The sequence below is a fragment of the Corvus moneduloides genome, chromosome 1 (genome assembly GCF_009650955.1).
Source record: "Corvus moneduloides isolate bCorMon1 chromosome 1, bCorMon1.pri, whole genome shotgun sequence".
NCBI lineage: Eukaryota > Metazoa > Chordata > Aves > Passeriformes > Corvidae > Corvus > Corvus moneduloides.
In genome coordinates this window covers 103,209,327-103,233,601 of record NC_045476.1, presented here as the reverse complement: position 1 = coordinate 103,233,601, position 24,275 = coordinate 103,209,327, and the positions used below count along the sequence as shown (strand labels likewise).

Genomic DNA, 24,275 nt, shown 5'->3' with positions numbered 1-24,275 from the left:
ATGTTTTCCATGGCCTCATTTCAGCAAGGTATTTGATCATGTACATAAATTTCACCTTGTGAGTCATTCTTTTGAAGTCAACGGGGGCTGCCTGTACTTAAGCCGCACAAATGCGTAAGTACCTTGTTAAATCAGGGCCTATGATACCTAAAGCCCGGTCTCCATCCTCACACCACTGTGGAGATGCTGTTTTTCAGACCAACTTCTCTTTTATGCCATCTGCTCTAAGAGGAAAGGAAAGGGGGAGGGAGGAAGCCCATGAACAATGGAGTGATTATTCTCAGTTACTGTGAAATAGATGAACTCCACCTGCTATTTCTGCCACTTAAACCTTGGCTGACACAGTGCAGCACTGCACTGTGCACAGCAGACCCCTGCATCCCTCACGCCGCAGGCATGCGGGCCCTTGAGCTGGGCCATCACAGAGACCACTCTGCCTGCAGCAAAGTGGAAGCCAGGAGTTCTAGCAGATGTTGCAGAGAGTTTTCAGAAGCAGATCGGTCCTATGAAAAATTGTTTGATTGTTGTTATTTTTTTTTCTTTGTTAGTTTTGCTTTTTTGTTCTTCTATAGCCAGTAAAAGGAGACACTGAGCCTCTCTCCAAAGAGCTGCTGGGACAGACTCACAAGCTGAGCAGCCCAGCTCTGCACAGCACCTATGAGGACAGTGAGAACCACAGCACAGGGGGAGAGCTGAGGCACATTTCCATACCTTTCTGTACCCTTTCCACCCATTCCTTCCAAGTCTAGCAGTTTGGACATAATTTGCAGGTTTCTGTCTAAAAGCCTCTTCTTCATTTCTTTCTCTTCTTGTAGAAAATAGAATTAATGGAAGCATTTAAGGCAGGGTGCCTTATTTCCTTGGAATCAGAGATGGGTTTTTTCCTGGAAAGAATCAAGTTTTCTTTACATTGTGGAGTCTGTTGTTTTTTTGGGTTATTTTTTACAAAAATACTCTTGACTGAAAAGTCACAGGCAGATCTAGATGCCAGCACTGGGTCTATACTTTGGTTGTTGTTCACTATGCAGGGTTGTAACTGGCTTTACAGATTCATCAGAGGTAAACAAGACTAGAGTACATCACTTCTTATTGCCCTTCAGAATTTCCGGTTACCCTGAATTTGCCTTTAAAAAGCACTCACTTTGGTTATCGTAATGATCAATTACTTGAAACTGTGAATTCTCATTCCAATACGTTGTAAATAGAATGGTGGATCTGTGGCCAAATTACAATTTGGACATGCTAGTCTGCTGAATGGAGCTCAGACACAAGCAGTAATTATCAATCTTCCATCATTTTCTGTGCTGACGCACAAGTTTTTGCTGCTTCCCTACAGGGCTCTGCTACTTTTTAGCAGCCAGCATTGGACATCTGTCACACATACTGTATGTCATAACAAATAGATCATTACAGAAAAAAACGCAAAGCTAAAAATGTAGAAAAGCAGAAAACATTATGATTATTATCCCTGGGTGTTGGTATAATACTATCAGAATAAATCCCAAATACATTTTTATTATTTTCTTTGTGAAACTGACTGTGTTATAAAATCTCATTAAAGCATGTAAATGCAGTATACTCTCTTTTATGGGCTACTTCATATTTTCTGGGTGGCAATACATGCAATACATGGCAGTACATGAAAACATGGCAATACATATGGCCACCAGGTTGTTGGAAATGCATTTTTACAACACTGTGGGTGTGTATTTCAGTCATTTTTCTTGGTAGGGTTGAGAAGCTGTGAGGAAATATTCACTGCAGAAGCAGCTGTGGTGGCAAAGGCGTTGCTTTTCCCCAGCAGCTCGTTGTCACTGTCCACCAGAGGTCTTTAGGAACAGCACAGGGAGGTGTTTGGCAGCAGTGCACAGGCAGAGCTGAGCTGGCCCTGGGTGCGTTGTAGTTGCCCTCCTGAGTTCCCACAGAGCCGTGTGCTGCTAATTTCAGCAACAGTATCGTAAGTCCCTTGATAATTGAAGTCGGTTGCAGAATGTCGGCACTTGTATCCGTGGGATTGTTCCCCCACTCAGTTAAAACCTAAATAAAAGGTAGAACTTTTGCTTTTAAAGGCAAAGAGCAAGGAAAAAGTAACCCAGGTGCATGTTAATAGTAAGAAGGCTGAGAAGATGTATTACGTTTCTTGTACACATATACATAAATATATGTGTGTGTTTTAGTATATAATAGTTATTGCAGTTTTATAATATTGGTTTCAACACATTGCCAAATGTATTTTTGGCTATGATAGTTTGCTATTTTTTTATTATTTCTTGTGCAATACTGTATTGACTTGTAGCACTGAAGAGGTAAGCTAATACTTTAACTTTTAAACTTGCAGTCTGAATTGCCAGTGGTATGTGCAGATTATGTAGTATTATGTAGCTAGTTTGCACTAACTGGCAATCAGTTTATTTTATTTTAAAACCAGAAATGTAGCTAAATCTTGAGTATGCAGGGAAGATTTTTTGGTTGGTTTGTTTGTCTGGGTTTTTGCTAAGTAGAAGTTGGGCAGAGTGACTGTCATTGTGGAGGTTTTGATTGAATAAGCCTGTTTGTATAATGTAATTACCACAGATTGAGGTATTTGTTTCTTTCCTGTCAAGAAAATATTGCCCATTATGTTGTTTACCACCACCCTACTGAATGCTAGTTTTCATACAGAGACATGAAACATGTTTAGAAACAAAGGCAGCAAGAAACAAAGGCAGGCTATAAGGGTTGTATTTTGGAAAGCAGTAACGCTGAAAACAACCTGAAAGGTCCCTGCGTTTAACTGAGTGTGCAGGAGCTCTTGGTGCTGCAAGGAGTATCCAGGAGTTTCCAGAACCTGTGGCTGCAAGTGGAGAATGCTAAGGGTGGGGAAAGTCATGTTATCCATGTATGCAGCACTGGTGTGAAATGTGAATGCATTCAAAGCTTAAAGCAACTGAAAAGAGTGTAGGGAGAACCTGATGATTCCTTAAAATGAGTTGAAAGGAAGTCAGTCTCTGTAGCTCTTCCACTGGAGGCCTGGGTTTCAGGGGATTCTACAGGTGAGCAAGGTGTGTTGGACATGTAGCAGTGTTAGCTGGATGCAGGGGGATAAGAAGTATGACAGTTTGTAAAAGGGAGAGTGATCAGCTGAAGAGTAATTAGCCCGTGATTTCAAAGGACTCCCTGTTGGTCTCCATCAGAAACCATGTTTTAGTACCAAAAGGGTTATGGCTGGGCAAATGTTTATGGACTTTGCTATCCATGAGGTCAAAATAAATGTTCCATGTGACTTTGCATTTCTGAAAAGCTCTTCTTTTCTAGTGTAATTACATTATTGCAATTTTGATTTAAAGACAGTTTTCCAAGTTAGATGGCATTTTCTGTGAAAAAAATATCTAAAAAGTTTGGTGGATAACTGAGGTTAAGAATCTACAATAGTGCATATTGCTTCCTTGAGAAGTTTGCATTCATCATAACTGCTTTTATTTTTGGAAGGAAGTATCTGGAGACTTTGCTATTTTTCAATCAAAATGCTGCAATTTCTGTGTACTCACCGGTTGCATAGCACAGTATAAAAGGTGCAGAAGACCTTCAGAATGCTGTCTATATGAGAGTGAACTTGATTCATACTGAAAAATGGGGAAAATAGAAAGCTTTTCAATTAGTTGGTTGTATCACTGTGTTTGTTTTTATGTTGTAAATAGTGACGTCAATGGAGGTACCGTAACTCCTTTACGTTATATGCATTTCTCTTCAGCAAGAGGATGTTTATACCTGATGTGCTGGAGAAGACCTTTTGAAAAATGCTTATTTTGTGAAAATAAGAGTCCTACAAGGTGCTAAAATTTTTAAAACTTAGTGGACTAGATAATTAACATTTTGCCTCATTTGCACCTCTGAAACCTTCCATTTCCATGTCTTGCAGTAAGTATCTTTCTGAAAATGTCAGGCACTGCATAATGGAAGAGTGTTCTAATTTCAGTTTCTTATTAGTAAACAGGAAAAAAAAAAAGAAAATGGATTACTTCCTGCTGTATTTCATTTAGCTGTTTAATACAATGCTAATGTATTCTCATGTAGAAAACCCTTAAAAATATAGAAACATTCCTATTCAGCATGGGCAAATTTAGAATTGACAGATGTTTTGTGAACTTCTTTTATTTCATGATTTTTATCCAAAACACCGTGTAAAAGACAAGGACAGCAAGTAGCTCTGGTATTGGACAGCCACAAGCCTGCAGTTAACTACTGAACTTGGCTGTTTACAGAGGCTGCTCGAACCAGCGCTGCTGGCAGAGGGGAGTGCAGAGCACAGCCTGCTGCATCCAGCCACGAGGCTGGGGATGAGTCCCTCTGCACAGGGAAGGGATACCCAAATCCCTGTACTCACACAGCTTGTACTGCTTGCTGGTGAGACTGGCTGGCTGAACTCTGCAAGTTTGGAAAGAAGGAAGGGATGGTGGGGGAATAGTGACTGACGGACAGCAGTAACTCAGCAACTGCTGGCAGCAGTTACTGAGGGGACCTTCAGGCCCACTGTTTCCTCCCGGCTCAGATTTGCTCCAAGACTCATTGTTCCCCCCATGTTTCCCTGCTGCTGACTTTGAACTCCCACCTCTGTCTCCTGCAAAGTGCATGTCTGTGCTCTGCCATCCCAGACCCCTGAACAGTGCTGCTGCTTACAGTGGGGTAGGCCTAGTTTTGCAGAGAAAGCCAGTCTTTTGCACACTACAGCTTGCCAATGCAACTGAGAAAATGTCTTCATAGGGGCACTTATACTACCTTTTAGGGGCTAAAGGAACAACTGGACTTTTTGGGTTAAGGAGGAAGACAGTTATGAGGACTTTTGTCCCATGCCATGCACCAGAAGCATGATTTTCCCACTCTTCTGCAGACCAGGAACTCTGTTTCTTGCTTTTAGCACAAAGCCCTGGTTTTTTTTGGTAAAAGAACTAAAGCATATATATATATAGATATATATATATATAAAAGGATAGGAGAAGGAAGGCAAAGTAAACAGAGGCAACAGCTTCTCATGTTGAGAAAATGTCTGGCCATTTTATCTAACTCCTAACCTTCCACTTTATTTCGCTCTCCCAACAAAGTGGATCAATGGTACTAAGAGGCAAGGATGCAGACGGCTGTGGAATGGGGCATCGGGCTTCCTCGTCACTCTATGTATGATCCTGTGCAAGCTGAATGACCACTGAAAACTTGAATAAACTGTTTGCAATCGGAGCATCCCAACTAAGGAGAGACAGAGAGCTGGGACTGGTCAGCCTGGAGAAAAGACTCAGGGCATGTCATCAGTATGCACAAATATCTGAAGGGAATCTCTAAAGTCGAGGAAGCCAAGCTCTTTTTCAGTGGTACTCAATGACAGGGCAAGAGGCAATGAGTACAAGCAGGAAGACAGCAGGTTTCCTCTGAGCATCAGGAAATGGGTGACTGAGAACTGGCACAGGCAGCCCAGGGAGGTTGGGAAATATCTTTGAAGATATTCAGAAGCTGCCTAAAAATGGTTCTGGGCAACTGGCCATGGGTTATCCTTCCTGAGCAGCAGGGATGGACCAGACAATCTTGAGAGGTCCGTTTAAACCTTAAGCATGCTGTGATTCTGTGACTAAAGCACAATTTTACGATTGACAAGTCATTTCCAATTTATGATACTTGAATATGCAGCAACCTTAATTTATTGAGAGCAGAAAAAGGTACCTGGTAGGTAGGAATGGACTTGTAATGGCAACATGGAACAGGCAGCTAGAGCAGCAGTGGGAACATACTGCTGTGTGATGAACATCACAGACAAATGCCCTTTTTTGTCTTTATCCAGAAGAGGTTTTCTGTTCATCCTAAGCAGTAGCTGCTTTTCTCAGGAGGATCTTACCATCTGTCTCCCTTATTTCAAAGTGTTATCCTTTACAGAAATGTGGGAGCTCTCCTGGATTTGGAAAGTAGGCCTGTGCCCTTCCCAATATATCAGTCTTTGATGGAGGACGTCATACAGCTTTGTTGTGTAGGAAGTATGGGCTGAGTTTTTCAGCTCCTCTAATTTCCTGTTCATCTGCAATGTACCTTAGCAACATGTTCCATCTCCTCTTTTGCTGTGCGTAGCACTGACAAGACGCTGAAAACTCTATGCAAGCCTCCTTCTTGCCTTTAATAGGGTTTTTGTGGGGTTTGCATCAAGTCTCAAACCTTCACATCTAATAAGAAGACTTACTGCAAGATGTGAAATAAAAAGAAAATTTTTATTGTGTTTCTCTGCATCTGAATTGAATATAAACTCATTGACTATAGCTTTAGACTAATTAAGTCTCTCTAACGAGTTCCCTTCCTGTTACTGCAGAGCATGGACAAATTGACAGAAATATATACATTTGATTTTAAAAATGGATCATGAGGATGAAAGTATGCTTACATTAAGCAGTGGTAATAATAATTTAACTTAGAAACCTCTACTGTAGCTTTACTGAAATACAGGCTAGTCTCCTAAAACCTGCATCCATTTGTTTGTGGCTGTAATTCAGACTGGAACTCAAAAACCAGAAAGTCGTTCCTCAAACGTTTCTACTAGGCTGGGCTCTATCTTCCAAATTTCAGAACAAAGGAAATCTATATTTCAAGGTTTATAAACACCTGGAAGTGAATCCTATAAACACAAGGCCTGTCAAAAGCTTAACTATCATCACTATTGCAACATTCTAATGTTTTAGTTAGATTCTTGTCATGACATAGCTTTAATAAAAATACAATGCTGTTTAAAATCACAGACCTCTGTGTTTACTCATATGTGCTGAAGTGCTGTAACCACACACACAATGTGTTGGTGGGGGTGTTTTGTGTCAGACATATAATAACATACTTGTACAGTCCGTGGAAGAAGACTCCTAATAAAACACATGTTCAAACACACTGAATAATTAAAAAATATTTTATATGCAGTACACTTTTGTCTTGTCATATTTTAAGGTATCACTTGGCTTCAAAAGTGCTTGGATTTGCCAGTTGTTACCTACATGCTTTACCTTATGATGGCAATTGCTGCTTTGCAACCTAATATGAGGGGCCGTTTGTAATGCCTTGTGATCTCATATTCCTCATTTCTGATTAAGCCTTCCTTGTCACATGGAAAAATATGGGTTTAAATTTTTTATATCTGTATGTTGGTGTGTTTAGTGACAGATTTTTACTGATGACTGAATATATGAGGCTTCAGGATTGCTCTGTTTAAAGTGGCTGGAGCAAATTCCAAATGAAAGGAGATAGAACTGGCCTTTTATGACTTGAGTGGGCTGGGTTTTCTTCACAACTCTTACATAGATTTCCACAGATCCTTTATATATTTCACAGAAATATTTCAAAGTAAAAAGTTTTACATCTTTCCTTAATATAGATTGAGAGCTGAGCTAAAAGAACACAGATATTTTATTTCAGATTTGTATGCTCTGCTTTAATCTACTGCCCTTTAAAGTATAACCCCTGATAGAAGGTTACCAGGTTGTCTCCTGCTTTCACTGCAGTATACATTACCTTTTTTTACTTTTTTTGTAAAATACATATTTGATTTTAACAACATTTATGAGCATTGTAACTTTTTTAGAGCTGAATCCCTGAAAGATGCTGAGGACCAATATTTTCTATGTTTTTCAGTGATAAGTGTCTTCTCTGACATTCTCAGGCATCTGATCATTATACCAGTATATAGCAGATGGACATGACAGAGGGTGAGCTTTGGCAGCACCGTAAGGCAGATATCAACTTTACTATGACCATTTCCGAGGGAGAGACAAGCATTCCAGCAGAACTTCAAGCTGCTACTTCCAGTTTATTTTGGGGGTCCTTTTTTTAGGTGCCTTTTACTGTGGTATTTCTAACAGTGATGGGTATATAACCAGTTGCCCAAAATACTACAGTTGTCTTCTTTGAGTATTTGTAAAGTATTTTACATTTATTGCATAATGTAAAGTATTATGCATTTAGTTTGCATGAGTATTCGTACTTTTTTCAGTTAGGCTGAACTACTGTTCTTAGTTTGGCAATAATAATAATATATGCTAGTAAGAAAGTCTAAAAGTTAAGCGAAACCCCAGAGCAATGGTACACATGTATAGTTCTGTTCTTATGATTCAAGAATAAATATACTGGGTATTTCTGATTGAAATGAATGGAGCAGCAGTGTATTTTATGTAGGATTCATCACAAAGTTTGAATAAATAGGAAATTCTAATGCAAAATAATTTTGTCATGAGACTGGAAATTTTAAAGACTAGAAATTAAAAATTACTGCCATATGGATCTTATTGTAAGGGAAATGTGAAATCTTTTTCTATTCAATTTTTTTCAGAAATATGATTATAAATATTGCTTTGAAATGTGTTAAACTAATTGTATATGTATTCTGACTTCTATGCATGAAAACTCCCCTTCTTTCACAAAAGCTGTGTTTAAGATGTAAACCAGAATCTGTGTGTATTTTCAAAAATATGTAAACTTGAACAACTCAATTCTCTTTCCTAGGAACAGTTCACACAGTGAGATGAAAGTTGGTGGAACATACTTGCAAGAATCATTCACAACAACTCCTGTTGAATTTAGGAACTGTGTAGGAAAGGTTCATGCGAGCTCCTCTGGGAATATTATAGGCATTTGTGTATTTCAGTTTTCCTAAGTAAAAACTTTTGCTTAATTTCTGTCCATCACTGACTACCATGAGAAAAATAGAAATTCTGTAAATATATCAAATCAATCATTCTCGTTCAGATGTAATGTTCAGTTAACCTGAAACAGCTTTGGGAGCCTTCATTCAAAGGACAACATTTATGCAAAACCTAAGAGGATGCAAAAAATGTACAGATAATGAAAAATGAGTGATGACTATTGATTTTCTGTTATAACACTAGGTTTTATTTTAATCACTAGTTGGAAATAAATTCATATATATCTTTTTCTTTTTTTTCATTGCTTTTTAGGTCTAACTGTGCAGAAAATATCCGTAAACACATCTTGCATACGGGAAAGCATGAAGGAGTAAAAATGTATAACTGTCCTAGGTGTGACTATGGAACAAATATCCCTGTGGAGTTTCGCAACCACTTGAAAGAACTACACCCAGACATTGAAAATCCTGATCTGGCATACTTGCATGCTGGTAAGGTCCTTCCTCCCTTTGCTTACAAATTCTTTTCTAAATGCACCTTCTTAAATGATTGTAATAAGAAAACAAGAAGTTATTATCGTTTATTCTGAAGAAGAACATGGTTTTAAAATGGGCTTAATCCTCTTCAAGTTTTCCAGGGCTGAAGATTATGCATTAAGCACTGAAATCTACTCATGTTACACAAGCAAATCTTGCAGTTCAATAAACAGACATCAGAAGTGCATGCTATTTAGATGCCTTGTTTTGAAATCTAGCTGAACTTTTAGGGAGAAATATTTGTTAACATTTTTATTAAGTCCCTCTGCCCATGATATTCCCCCAAGAACAGAAAAAACAAAATTCCATAGGAAATGTTGTGGTAAATTAATGCACTGCTTTAAAAATTCTTAGATTTCATTCCAAAAAAGTACACTGTTCCTCATTAAAAGATAGAACAGCAGAGATCAACCAACAGCCTAGATGTGTGTTTTCAGGCTGTGCGTTAGAGAGCACACACATGGAAGTCACTGGAGGAATGAAAAACAAAAACATTGCTTTGGAAACAGGAATTAAAATAAAAGAGATGGGGTGTTTTCTGTTTAGAACAAGTTTTTGGTTTTTTTTTTCCTTTGTTTTTGGTTTTTTTTTTAATAGATTCTACAGTTGAGAGTAGAAGGCAGAAGTTTAATGGAAGCATCAAGTTAGGAGAAAAAAGGAGTTCAGTGGTAGGAGGTTAGGAAATATAATACAAAATTAGTGTGGCGCTTGAATGAAATGTGATCTTAATGCAGGAAGAGCAGATAACTTAGACATCACTGTGGAAAGACAAGTCAGAGCAGTGGGAAAAAAGAACAGATGGTGAGAAGAAAGAGTTGGGGAATCCAGAGGAGGAAGAAGCGATGTGGGCCAAAGTCTCCCTGAGATGCAAATTAATCTTCCATTGAATTACTACTATGAGTACTCCAGTGTCAGATTTGGACCTTCTGTAAAGAATTGATTTAATAGTTTTTGATACCCTCATACCTGTAAAGAACCAAAATCTGGAGAGTTTTCATGCAGCTTTGTGCAGTGTGTACACTGTAGTTATTTTAAAACCTCTCAGTCTTCTCAAAATGACTGCTTGCTTTCCTGACTAGAGGCAGTGTATTATTTGTACCATATATTTCTATTTGCCAAGTATTCCACTTCATTTTGGAACCAATCATCATGTCATGTCAGCATATGGTGGATAATATCTGGATGTGAAAACAAAATGCCAGTTGGCGGAGTACCAATTTCAAAATAGGTCAGAAAACTGATCACATTTCACCATAGTTCTCACTAAAGCAAATGAATATTCAACTCAGAGCTTAAATCCAGACACTGTTGGATTTTTACTACAATAATCCCACAATATGAAAAAATCAAATGCTTTCAATATACAGATAGACAGATATAACACAGAGAGCTGTAACACTGATAGAATCACTACCATTCCAAAATGACAAACATTTTATGTACATTTTCACATTATTTGTTCAAGGCTGTATCTGGGTAAATTAATTGTTCATTGTAGCATGCTGTGGTTAAAACTGTTCAGTTTGCTTCTCTTGTAAACACAGGAAAACAGTCATCAGTGTATTGTATCCTAATGGTATTTCTTTCCTATACATTCACTCTCACGCTGTAGAAATCCCCTTGCACTAAACAGGGTTCTGTGCAAATATATTAGGACTAGCAAGAGCAGATTGTCATCTAATTATTGCCAGGCTCACCTAGATTGGTATACAAGTCTTGAAACATTGTTTGCATAATCCTATTGCTAAAAGGACGATACTGTATTTTCCTTTCCAGAAGAAACACTATTAAAGAGGAACCTGAGTGGTAACTGTGTATTCATACCATAGTTAAATTAAAGGAAGATTCTTTTCTTCTTTTTAATCCATTTCTGACTGCTGAGAGTTAAAGGTTTTAGAGAAGATTTTTAGAGGAATGAAGGACAACTCCTGTGCCCTGGCTAACATCCCTTATAAAAATAAGATTTGTTCTGTGTCTGGTTCACAGTTACTGATGACTTATTGGTCATTGGCTGCACCCACAGAGAATCTACAACATGACATAGGACCCCTTAGGATGATAGGAGTATGAAAGTGTCATACAAGATTGATTTTTTTTTTTCTAACTTAAACATATTTGTCTATCTTTTATGTTCTAATATTGCTTTGTAACAGGAAAGCCAGCCCCTTCGCTTCTTTGAGCAGATAGAAATAGAATAAGGCTCTTCACTGGCAAAGAGACAGACACCAACTCCAGCCACTTTGCAGGACAGTCAGAAACTCCTTCACCACAGCCCATCAAGAGTGGAGCTGTGGGGTACCTTTAGGATGTGACTGGGAGTAAAAGTCAAGTCTGTTTCTTGTCTGTGAAATTAAGATTTTCAGTTGGATTTCCAATTTAAATTTAGTACTCTTTATAATTGTAGCAGGAAGAATGTAGCCTCAGACTTTGGCAACAGTTAAAGTTTAAGAAATCACTCTGGCCTGCAAGTTCTAATGATGGCAAGTCAGATCTATTTATAAAATAATTTTTTTATTAAACTGACAAGCAATAACAGATGAAAGATCTTAATCAGAATTATTTACTACCCAGTACAAAACTAAAAAAGAACTACTAGTAGATTACAGCATAACATAAAACAGTGGACAATATCAAGGTACCTCTATTAGAGCTAGCAAAAGAAATAGTATTGATTAGGAGTCGAATGTAACTTGTCACTGAAACCATGACAATGTGCACAGTTTTCTTCACTTAATCCCTGGGCAGTAACCACAAAGCAGGCATCTCTATTCATGGGAGAAACTCCACACATTTCCAGGGAAATGTATGGAAGATTTCTGCTTTGTGGAAGTTTAGTGTGGCTCTTATATAGTTGTAAAGTGAGTGTCTGTCAGTGAAAAATCTGGCTTATCTTTCCAGATCTCACTTCCAACAGTAAGATATTTATTGGCAGTTGGGAGATGTTAACCCTATGGTGCCAAAATAACTCACTACAAGACAGCTTGTCCTGTTTGAGTTATCTGGCTGGTTAACAGACAACAGATAAGCTCCTGTGGGGGGTGAGACGCCCTGCTACTATAATATAATGCTCTAATATTAGTTTCTATTTAGCTTTATTTGGCGGCTACTATACTGCTTTTATGGGGTCGGTGGCAGTAAGGAGCTTGAGGAAGCTGCACTTCTAAGGGAGAGGCTGTGGAAGATGGAAGGCAAAAGAAGTTGGCTTTTACATGTGTAAGGATGATACTGTAGTTGCAAGGTGATAGCACTTCTGTTTTAAATTGATATACAGAAATGCCAGAAAACCAGGTCTTCAGACCTTCTTTTCTCTTTTTGCTATACTCTTCCTCTGTCATGGAGTCATTTAATAATACAACTATATTCCTTATAAATCTTACATATTTTAAAACAATGACACTCTGGCTTATACTTTTGTCTTTAACTTTTAAAATTTACTACATTTGAACAGCAGGCCTTTAACGCACAGAAGCCAACAGAGATATATGCAGTGCACATAAAATTGTGAATTGAATTTGCTAGGCCGCACTTCAAATATCAGTTTATGCATTTAACCTTAATTTTTATATGAATCATCAAATCTGTTTTTTAAAATGTCTGTATGTTGTTCTGTAAGAGCTTGGTGCTTATTTCTTGATATTCGCTGACCCATTTTCTCAAGGTCTGTGTTAAAATTGAAATTTTGTTGGAAAAAATGCCAGGAATCCAGAGGCCATTATCCACAATATTAATTTATTTTCTTTTTAAAACCACATTTAAGATACTGATAGATCTTACAGCTGTCCTAAGAACAGAACTGGGCTTACTAGCATGCTCAAGAATCCTGCAGGTAATGTTTTAGTAACAGAAATTTGGTTCTAGTGGAAGCTGTTTATGTTTATTCTTGTTATCCATGTGCAAATCTGAACCTACATCGTTACAAATGGAAAACGAATGCAATAGGTGAGTGAATTGTCATATCATGTTGGTGACTATAATTTTAGTGATTTCTCAAAAAATGAGATGATTTGATTAAAAACAAAAAACTGAGTTGCTTACTGTGGGCTTGTCTGAATTGTGAGTCTCAAATTAAGCTGAAGAAATCCCTTGATTCTTACAGTCATTGTATTTCCAAAATTCTTGAATATGTTTTCTTCTAACTACATTGCTACATTGTTGCTACATTGCAATACTGAGTTGAACTGAGCCTGAATACTTTGTCAAGTGGGACAGGAGAAGGGTCTGCACCTGTGGTAGATCTTGCAAGGGATCAGTATTCCAGTTTTCTTTCTCGGTGCTTTGTCTGCTTTGGAGCAGCATCACTTCGTAGTGATAATTTCAGTTTGAACTAAATGTTCTTCATTTTGGCACTCTTGTCTTACAAACATTGTGATATTATTATGATGCATTATTTATATCCAAACAGAGTAATATCTATGCCTGAACATCTCCATTATTCCAATAGCTGCAGAGTCCATGGCATCTCACAGTGTGCCATAGTAGCCTTCTGTGGATAGTAAACTGGTCATAAGAAAAAAGCTCTTCAGAGAAAAGAGAAGCTGTTTGCTCATTATTGGTTTTGTGACAATGTTGAAAGTTATGCAGTGGTTTTTTCCATATCATTATTTCCATTCTGCACTGTAAAAAGTGGAGACAATTTCCAAGAATGAACATAACCCTAGAAATCAGAATAACCGGGGTTTTCACTGAGCAAAAGATACAATGGTCCTGCTTTTTGTACAAGTTTCCTCATGTGCAAAATAGGTGCAATGCTTCCATCGTTTGAGTCACAAAGCTCTTGCTGGAAAATGGCTTCATGACAGTCAACTATGTGATTAGGGAACTGCTTAAGGCACTGTACAGAAATTTTGGTGATGTTTAATTTAGAATTAGCAGTCATACCAAATACTTCTTGGAAGTCATTTAAAAAAAAAGAAATCAGTGAAGCCAGCTCAATTCATTGTATTCTTTGGTAAGGTTTGGTTTTCTTCTGTGACAGTGATACCATGCTTGCAAAGCACTCAAATTTTCCAGCATGCTGTGGGAGAGTCTGCTACCCACGGCCCCGTGAGCAGGAGTGGAGGATCACTTACTCCTATGGATCCTGACAGAACTAAAAGTGTGAGCTTCTTCCCTGTGCTACACAGACATGTTTTGGGGAGTGCTTGGAAGTACAGCTTTGTGTGCCTCTGCCTCTGTGAAAATTATAGGTGCCTCTGGGGTTGGGCATTCACAGAACAAAGATCATGACGATTGTGTTTTGGCAGTTGGCTGCCTACGTGGTGATTGAACGCTTAGTGCTCATGAAGAGTTACATAATTCATGACCAAATGATAGATAGGTACTTGATTATAGTGTATGAGTTGCTTCACAGGGAGAAAATACCAGACATGAGCTACTCTTAGTCTAGCTGAGAAAAACTTAAGAAAAATCAGGTGCTGCAAGCGTAGTCAGACAAATTGAAATGAGAAACAAGGTGCAAACACTTAAATATGAGGTCAATTGAGCTCTGGCAGCAACTAGCAAAAGAAATTATTCTTGTTCCGTTCCTTTGAGCCTTGAGAAGACTGGATGTCTTTCTGGAAAATAGGTTTTTGGAGGGCCCAAGGTTGCTGGGTTCACTGCAAAATGTAAAGGGGCTTTGATATACCAGATAATTCCGACTATTATCCAGTAGTCCTTTCTGCTCTTAAATCTTCAAACAGTGTTAATCTACAGCCTCTTGATAAGGGCTGCATTTGTGAATCTAGTGTTTGGGTATTGTGATAGCAGTGGAAGAGCTGAGGAGACAGGTAAGTCCCCCAAAGTGGCCTTTCTAAGAGAGGCAACATTCCCATCATCAGTGCTAAATTCTTACTCTCTTTGAGCCTGAAGTGGACATACACTCACCTAACTGGTTTTTTTCTGGTATGTCATTAAATCCTTGATAAAATATCTTGGAACATACATTTATTTGTTTGTTTAATGTGTTTGAAGAATCCGTACAAAATTCTGCTCTTTGCCCTGGCAGTTCTCTTACTGTGTTATTGTCTCCTCTTTTATATATGTTTGAAAAGTATTTCTGAAAACTTTAAGTGCACTTTTCAAAAGGCCATGCTTTCCACACATTCCTCTTTCAGTTTCTTTAGCTTTTGAGAAACAGGGCTGTACCAGCAACCTGCAGCATGATTGCATCATCAACAAGGGACAAAATTGTGATCCTATCAGTTGTACCAGTTGCAATATTCATGAATGGAATTCTGAAAGTTCAAATAGTTAATCCCAAATAAAATTGTGATCTTTATCCCACTTGACAGCTACATTTATCAAATTATTTAGAGAAAAAATTGATTGCTAAAAGTTATGGTGTGATCTATTATGTGATTTTATCAAGGTATAACTGTATTACCAAGTGGAAACTGCAGACTTATTCAGAATGTGAATTGGACACACAGAACCTGATAATATAGCAATTATACTAGTATCCTAGTGCTTTTCTACTTCTAAATATTTTTTGCTACTCCTTTCTTCTGTGACTTCTGATTGTTTAGTAGAAAATATAGAGTTAAGAAAAAATAGGAAAAATGGAATAATAAAAGCCTGTTTCCTCTTACACTCTCTGAACTTATCAAACTATGAAAATATAAAATCAATAAATGCTACTTATCATTGAAACAATAGAAATACAAGTCAGTTGAGCACTTATGCAAACTTGTGATTCATACCTGATCTAAAGCCTCCAAAGAATAGATACACAGTTTTGTTCGCAAGCATATTTAAAAATTTTGTTTTGAATAGTTAATGTTCTTAGTCTTTATCACTGTTTAAATAAAACACTTTAAATGCTGTCATTTGAAACAATATTAAAATTGTCATTGCTAGATATAGGCAAATCAGGTGCAAGCTTTTACAGCAGCAGAATACTGCTTGGGTTTCTAGTCAGATAAAACATTATTTTTGATGGCTGGTATACTTTAAAAAAAGAAAAAGGCAGCAGCAGCTCTGCTTCAAACAGGTTTGCTCTTGTCATAGCTATTAGTGCCAGTCTTTCAATAGCATGTCATGTTGATTGGCAGACACTCCCTTTCCTCTTTTGTGAAGAATAGTAATTTTAGTGTGTGCTTGAAATAAAAACCTAGTATAAATGATTTTCTGTTTGTAAAGGAGAAAGCCAGGTTCTTTGTAACTTATGTAGATTATGTATTATTGTGTTTCAGGAAAGATTAATCTATGTTTTAAAAAAACCCCTAAGTAATATTTTTTTAGAACTGTCATCTATTAGAAGGCATTGTATACCTAGCAGAGCTTCCATAGCCAGTATCTTTATCTGGGTGGTCATGACATCAGAGTTGGTTCTTTCCAGGTAGCAGGTAGAAAAAAAGAATTGAATTCATGAAAGTACTTTGTCTTTTTCTTTTCCCTAGGATATAGTTTTTTCTGCTGCTTTTGAAGAGCATAGGGACTCCTTTCATAGTTCCTTAGTTTCTTTTCCTGAATAATCAGCATATATTCCTGCCGAGTGACATGAAAGGAGGTGTTGAAATATTTTGATGCAAATATTACATCATCTAATATTCAAAACCCACAACTATTAATATTAGTTACATCCTTTAAGTGATTGGTAGTCTCAGATAGGAATGAAAGCCAATCCGTCTCACTAAAGAAAAAATGTTCAGAATATAGTTTTAAAGGAGAAGGAAAATACTGTCTAGACCAAAGTCTGGAACACCTCTTAATACCTCTGCTCAGTGAAGGTATAACAGGTGTCCTGTTGTGTGCCATAAGCTGCAGGGCTGTTGCACAGGGGTTTCTATATTGTGTATAGCACCAATACCATGCAGTCCCAATCCTGCACTCTTTTCAGTGCCTCTCTGCCTTCGGCCCGCTGCGCTGGGATTTCCTAGCAGTCATCGTTCCTTTTCTGAAAACTACCCCCGTTTGTAACAGGGCAACTGATTTTTGTGGTGTGAGCTGTTACTCCTGAGCAGATTAATGTCTTTGCCCGTGTCTAAATATCTAATCTGGCTGTTGGTGGGCGCCTGCTTTCCTGTCATTCCTCTCTGTGGCATTCTAGTTCCCAAAGTTGGGAACCATTTGGCTGCCTGGAAGGGGGCTGTGCCACAGTGGACGATATAGAAACCCTCTTCAGTTCTGAAATTTTCTGTTGAGCCCTTAATGCCCACCTTGTATCTGCCTTCAAAATACCCTTGGAGGGGCATCTGCTTTGCAAATTGCTTGCACTGCCCATGCTGGATCCCTGCTGGTGTCCATAAAGACTGTTGCCTCTGCAAGGATGTCAGGTTCACCGATGAAAAGAAGGTAATCTTACTCCAAGCTACTATTTCATTATATTAATAGATAAAATATCCTTCATGAAGAACGAACCACATTATTGCCTATTTGGAGCTAAAAATAGGCTATCCTAACATAAAACTTTTAAAGCAAAGCTGAAATATTTAAGTGCAGAAGTAGAAGAAAGTCCTTAAGACATGACAGACATCTAGAAAGGCAAAAATACTTAATTGTGCTAGAAGATATATATGCATAATAGTATGTGGCAAATGTAAATAATAAAAGGAAATATTAGTATTGGAATATCAACAGATTAAAATTCAGAGAAAGGCACCAAAAATGGGATATCAAGGTCATCAAGAAAACTTTTCAAACAAACAAAAAGAAAGATATTAATCTTACAGGAGGAATAAAAATAAAGGTGTATAGTGCCTAGGAATAATTCAGGATATTTTTATGTGGAGATTGTCCTATACTCTGAACATTTAAATTGCTTTCCTATTATACTTTTTTAAGACTAGATCTCTTAGTCTATCATCTAGGGAAGTTATGCTGGAGTTCTAAGAAATATAAAGATCTTATTTTTTTATTTTCATTAAAGTAAATATAAAGTAAATATAAGACAGAACTTGATGAAATGAAAATTTTGATTTAAAATGCATGGTGAGTTTTTAATTTATACAGTAGATAAAACTGTATTGAGTATTCTATTCTGTGCTATAAATATTTTTTTATTTAATTCCAATGAAAATGTAAATAATAAATATCTATAAATAAACCTAAATAATAAATTTCTCAGCTGTGCCATCTCCATTATAAACTATATATTTCATCACTTGCAGAGTTGAACTTGAACTAACAGTACTTCCAAGACATATGGGCACTATATTTCAAGTAACCATAGCAGGGTGTATTTTGCCTACATAATGCCACCACCTCTTGGTGGCTTTCACTGTGGCTGTGCATTATTTAGGGTACGCTTTATGCTTTTTCTTCCTGTGACATGTTACTAGCATCCCAACAACCTGCACTGAAATTATTCTTGATAAATAGCTTAAATGATTAGTATTTGTAAATCTGCTTGCAAGTCTTCCTCTGAATTTTAGATTTTTTTGTAAGTTACACAAAATTACTCACGTGTTACACATAGTTTTGTTACTGCACAAATAATGGAAAATAATTTCAGAATCAGAAAAGTGCGAAAGTTGTTGTGGTTTAACCACGGCTACCAACTAAGTACCAGGCCCCAATCACTCATTCCCACCAATGGAGGGATGATGGGAATTAGAAGGGTAAAAGTGAGAAAGCTCCTAGGCTGAGATAAAGACACTTTAAAAGGTACTCCAAACATCCTCCCCCTTACTTCTTTTCCCTTCCACTTTACTTGCTGGGAATGATGCCATGTGGTATGGAATGTCCCTTTGGCCCATTGAGTCAGCTGTCCTGGCTGTGTTCCCTCCCAGCCCCCTTGCTGGTGGGCTGGGGTGGGGAGCAGAAAAGGCCTTGACTTAGTGCAAACGCTGCTCAGGACTAACAGAAACATCCCTATGTCGCTGACACTGTTTCAGCTCAAATCCAAAACATTCCGGCTACTGTGAGGTAAATTAAGTACCTCAGCCAAAGCCAGAACATAGGTATGGGGGATTGAATCACAGTGTTAGTTGTGTGCTCAGTGCTTTACTACTTTGTGTCATGAGTGAAGAGCCCTCAGCAATAATTGCTCCAATGAATCACGAATCAGTGCAATTCCATGCTGATTTTTAAAATTTCTTCTGGACTTTCTTTTTGTTTGCTTTCATTAATCCAATCTATGCTGCACCGACTTTCCATTAATTTCTTGACATGGCATCCTGAGTCTTGACCTTTGTAAGTAGGATGCCTTGTCTGTCTGATACTCGTGTTCTTTTGTACTTCTAATTTCTATTTTACTTCCAATAGTTCTTCATAATTTTTTCCATCTTTTCATTTACCAGATCTTTGGTACCTTTCAAATGCTAAATGCTCTCCCATATATCCTTAGTAACCATGCTGGATTTTTCTGTCCTTTTTAATATTTAGGTTTTATTGGATGAATGTAGATTGCACCTTCTCTAACTGTACCTTAAATAATTGCCACTTAAGGGAATTAAGAAGTACAAGGGAAGGAAAATGCTGACCCATAGACTAAGCAGAAGGAAAAAACGTTCCCACTGGGTCCAATTTCCTAAGAAGGACCATCAGGATAGTGACTAGGACCTGAAATTATGGGCTGAATGACCTCTAAAAAATTATCAGTTCAGAGAGGAGCTTGTCTATAACTGTTTGCACTAAAGGAAATGAAGATAGGTAGAAGTCTCACAGAAGAAAGATTGCTTCACTTTCTTGGTGAACATATAAGAGCATAATATGAAACTATATCTCATATAAATACATTGCATGTCGGCTGTCTATAATTCTTGTATCATGTCAAAAACCCATGGAGACAGATATCATATCTCTTAACTCCCAGCTGGCCAGTTAGTGGGGAACCCCTTTTTCTAAGTACGTCTTCTGAATTTAAGATATTTTATGCATGTCTTGCATTTATTGGAATAAGTATGTGCTCATCAATATCTAACACCGAAAAATGGTTTGTACTTAAGTAACCACTGCAGATTTAATACAGATGTTTTCATTCTCTGAGTCATTACAATATGATTTTCATATAATTTTCTCCGATAGTAAAAAGAGACCTTAAAGTGAGTGCAATTTTCATATAAATTGCATAGGAACCTGAGCATTAGTAAAAGCTCTGGGCTTCAGACAATACAGATCACTGGTTTAGATTCCACATGTCTGGATGAAAGGTATTGCTGGTTTAAGTGGGTGCAATGACATTTCCTTGTCTGTGGGAAGTAGAGGAGGTTCCTGACATCCAAAACCACAGTTGCTAGATAGGTTTCTACAGTGTAGTTAAGAGGACTTCTCTGGTATTTAAGGAAGATCAGTTACTAGATTGTCACAATCCCTGCTTAAGTAACATTTCAGAAACTTAGATTATTGTTGATGGAAGAGGTTTTTATTAGTAGTTGTTGTCCTGTAGCAGAAGAGTGGGTTGCTCTGTAAGCATTTGGGATTACAGTGTATAATGTACTTACAAAAAAGACATTAAGGTAACTACCATGCTACATGCTAAACTGTGCTCCTACTTCTTTTACACCTTGCCAAAATGGTACTTCTTATTCAGTCTGGGAAGTAACAACAGATAACAGTTCTCAGAAAACAGGTTTTAGGAGATTTAAAAGAATTTATCTACTTCAAAGTAATAGTGTCTAGAGGAAACATCAAACTAAAGCATCTATTGGTAGCAAAGAAAGTCAAAACTGATCATCAAGTTATCTCAAGAAACATCAAAAGGTTTTAGGCAAATATTATTCGTTTAACATTGATTTTGGATTTGGCATGTGTATCCAAAATTCAGAACGCTGAAGAATTTGGAGTTAGGAGTTATTAAGCAACCAATTGTGCACTCAGTAAAACAGTTTCAGTAGTTTCTGGAATGTATGAGTAATGTAAAATTAGAAAGGAAAAGCCATGGTGAAACATTTGGAGTCCTCACATATTAGTGCATGTCACCACCACAAAGTGCCCGTGGGATAAAGCTGCTTCTAGTCAACTCAAGTTAGCCTCGTCTGGTAAGGATTTGTCTGAAAATCCTTGCAGTTTCAATAGTATTCAGTGTTCTATTAATTGTTGTTGACCCTTTCTTTTGTAGTCCACCTTCCACTGAGCAAATTCAGCTACTATCAAAATTGTCAGTAAAATTTGCTGAGCTGCTTGTGTTTGCTTCTACCCACTCAAAAAAAAATCCTGAAATGTGAAGTCAGAGGTTTATCAGCATATGAAAATCATGAAATTTCGCTCATCTGTAATTCAGCACAGCCCTACTTGTAGGACAGATCAAGAGGGCTAAGACAGGGGAACACAATCCTCTGTTCTCTGTTGTAGTTGTAAGGGAGGATTTTGTTGCATATGCTGTTTTCTGCAAACCTCTGAGCTATGGAAGTGACCAACTGATTGCATATATTTCTTGGAATATCTTGAGATATCAATTTTAAAATTATAAAAGGCAATAATTTTAAAATTAACAAAAAATAGAGCATTTTTGTTAAGTAAAGCTCTTGTCATATCTGATGACTGGTATGCCAAAGTCAACACCAATTGCAGAAAGATTTGGCCAGGTTTGGGATATTGGCCAAGTACTCGGGGATACAGCGTAAATGGTTATAAGTTATTATAACTAATATAAGGCTCCTGAGGATCTTGGAAAAGCAGAGAGAGCAAATGATACTTTGATGGAGACACTAGAACTCCTCATTCTGAAAGTACTTCAATTTTGCTGCCACCTTGTCACCAAAAAAGGAAAGAAAGGATTGGTTTTGGGGGGATGCTTTTATGTAAGGCAACTCAGACTGCAGTATGAAGTGGGTTTCAAAAGGTGACTGTACAGGTGCACGAGTGTCTCCCAATCTAAGGAGCATCCACTTTGCAATGTCAGTGCCATGTTTCTGTGGTGATTCTGCTCAGCAATATGCAGAAATAAGCTTTAATTTGATGTCTGCATTGTGACATGAGAGAATTTTAGGCATAATGATTTTTTTTTCAATTTTTTAAAATGTTATCAACTTCTAGGCTTTGTCTTTTCTTAAATTCATAGCTTTTCTTTTCCTTTCATTCTTTTCTTATGTATGATTTTCAAAATAAATGCAGATCCTTTCAATATTAGCATTAACAGATAAACTGAGCTGATTAAAGTTATTTTTGCCAATGTTTTTTTTAAAGAAATCATTGTAGAATTTGCAATCTGATTGCTCCTGATGCTGATGGGCAGAAGTAAGTCTCTTTCTCGGCTAATCTAGAATTGCAGATGATATAGAAAGAAATGGCAAATTTAAAGTTGTACTTCAGTTTAAAATAAAAAGTTTATGTTGATAAAGCTTTTAGTGCATTTGAATTTATGTTTCATTTGCATAGCATAGCATTATATTACATTTCCCAAAGCAGTTCCCTGTGTCTCCAAATACTGTTGTGTACCTGCTACTTACTTCACTGGGCATATATGTCTAAAATTTGGTGGAACATTAATGCCTGTATTTTCAATAGGTTTTACTAATTTACTTTAGTGTTTCAGGTACTATTTCTTACTTTGAAAAGAAGGTAATTGTTGCCCACACACCAATGCTCCACCTTCATTGTTAGAAAGAAACTTGATAATAGATTTAAGAACTACAGATAAGGTAAGTTCTAATAGGCTTTGGCTATAGAGGATGAATAGAGCCAAATTATAGTCCTTATTTTTCAAGATTTTCTGAATATGAATAGACCTATATAGCCATTGTTGTTTAAGAATTTACTACTGGATTCAATATTTGAAGAAGTATTAAAACATGTCCTAAGCTTTCAAGATTCGTGGTAGTTTTTAAGAAGCCTAAAGTGTTTTAGAAAGACCGTGCTGTCTGGCTAGCTCATATTTTAATAAAAAATGTAACATGAATTCCATATAAGTAAACATAATTTCTAATGCTCTGGTAAATAAGTACAGTGCTATATAGAAGAAATTGCAGTGTTTAGGACAGGGAGAAATAGAACCAATCCAGGTTTTCAGTCTGTACCCTGCTACTGTGTGGATTGTACACAGCAAGATGTTCTCCAATAATTAAAGGCCTTAGGCTTCTAAGATGCTTAGGTCTAAACATGGTTATTATTACAGTTATACGAGGTAGGAGGTAGCTTAAGTGGTGTCTTTTCACTTGCTGGTTAACTTTTATTTTTTTGCTTGTGTTGCTTGGAAATTGAGTTTTAAGAGTATTGAAGTGTTATGAGTGTCTCTCAGCAAAGTAAGAACTCTGAGTTTCTAAACAATACTGAGATACAGGATTTGTATAATTGGGTACATTTTTAATTTTGTAAGCTGTAATAAATAAGTCAGTCATGAAATATAAAACTGATTTCATTTCATTGCCATAGAATACTGTATTTATATTGCAAATTTTTTTAGAAATATTTGTAATAGATTTATGGTTCTGCAGTATCGTGATTTGGTTTCATTTTTATCATATAGAGCCAAAATTTCTTTGCCAATTTTTGTATTTAAAGGCTTTTTAATCTGCATTGATTTCTTCGTTTGGTATGGGTTCTGAGCCGAAAAATACAGTACATCACTGACTGTTCTATCACCTGACGGCGACTGATAAAGCATCCGTGCAGAAAGTGTCAGAAAAGGTTAATATTTATTGATTTTATGGCGCTACAACCAATGTAGTTTTGCCATCAAAGATGTATGGCCACCAGCAATGGAATCTGTAAAATTGCAGGTTGGATGCTAGTTTTTATTATAACCTATGCCAGTGTTCTGGCCTTAAAAAATGACAGATATTTAATTTAAGACAAAAGGTTTGGATGTGCAGCTACTGTATACCTGCAATGGGAATTTAGTATTCTAGAACGAAATCCAAGCACAGTGCTTTAAAGTTTAAGGTGTTGGGGGTGTGGATGGGGGGGGGGGGAAACTCACAACCTTGAATTGCAAATGACAATCACATTTAGCCTTTTCATCCACTTAACTATGTGCTATTGATCTGTAGAAGGTGCCCAAGCAAGTGATAGCTAAAATTATGAGCAATAAAGGGCTTGCTTCTTCAAACAAAAAGTATATAATTAGTAGGAGTGGAGGAGGGGGCAGAGCCTGTGTGCAGTTTTAAAGGCATTTAAACAAGATGGACTGAGTGCAACAGCAGTTTGTAAGAGTACACAAGGAGAAATCTGGTTGCCTTGAAGCATAAATCCATGGTCTGGTTGCAGCTTGTGTGTAAAAATTAGGCATGCACTCCAGCCTTTACAT

The 24,275-nt window shown here is 37.2% G+C and overlaps 1 protein-coding gene across 3 annotated transcripts in view; it reads left to right on the top strand.

Annotated features, from left to right (window-relative positions):
* ZNF407 (zinc finger protein 407) overlaps window positions 1-24,275 on the top strand; it is a 334,429-nt gene that overhangs the window by 226,798 nt on the left and 83,356 nt on the right. For all 3 annotated transcript variants that reach the window (XM_032120687.1, XM_032120678.1, XM_032120695.1), the window contains exon 8: window positions 8,946-9,124. In XM_032120687.1, coding sequence (XP_031976578.1) covers window positions 8,946-9,124 — 179 coding nt within the window. The remainder of the gene's footprint in view (window positions 1-8,945; window positions 9,125-24,275) is intronic.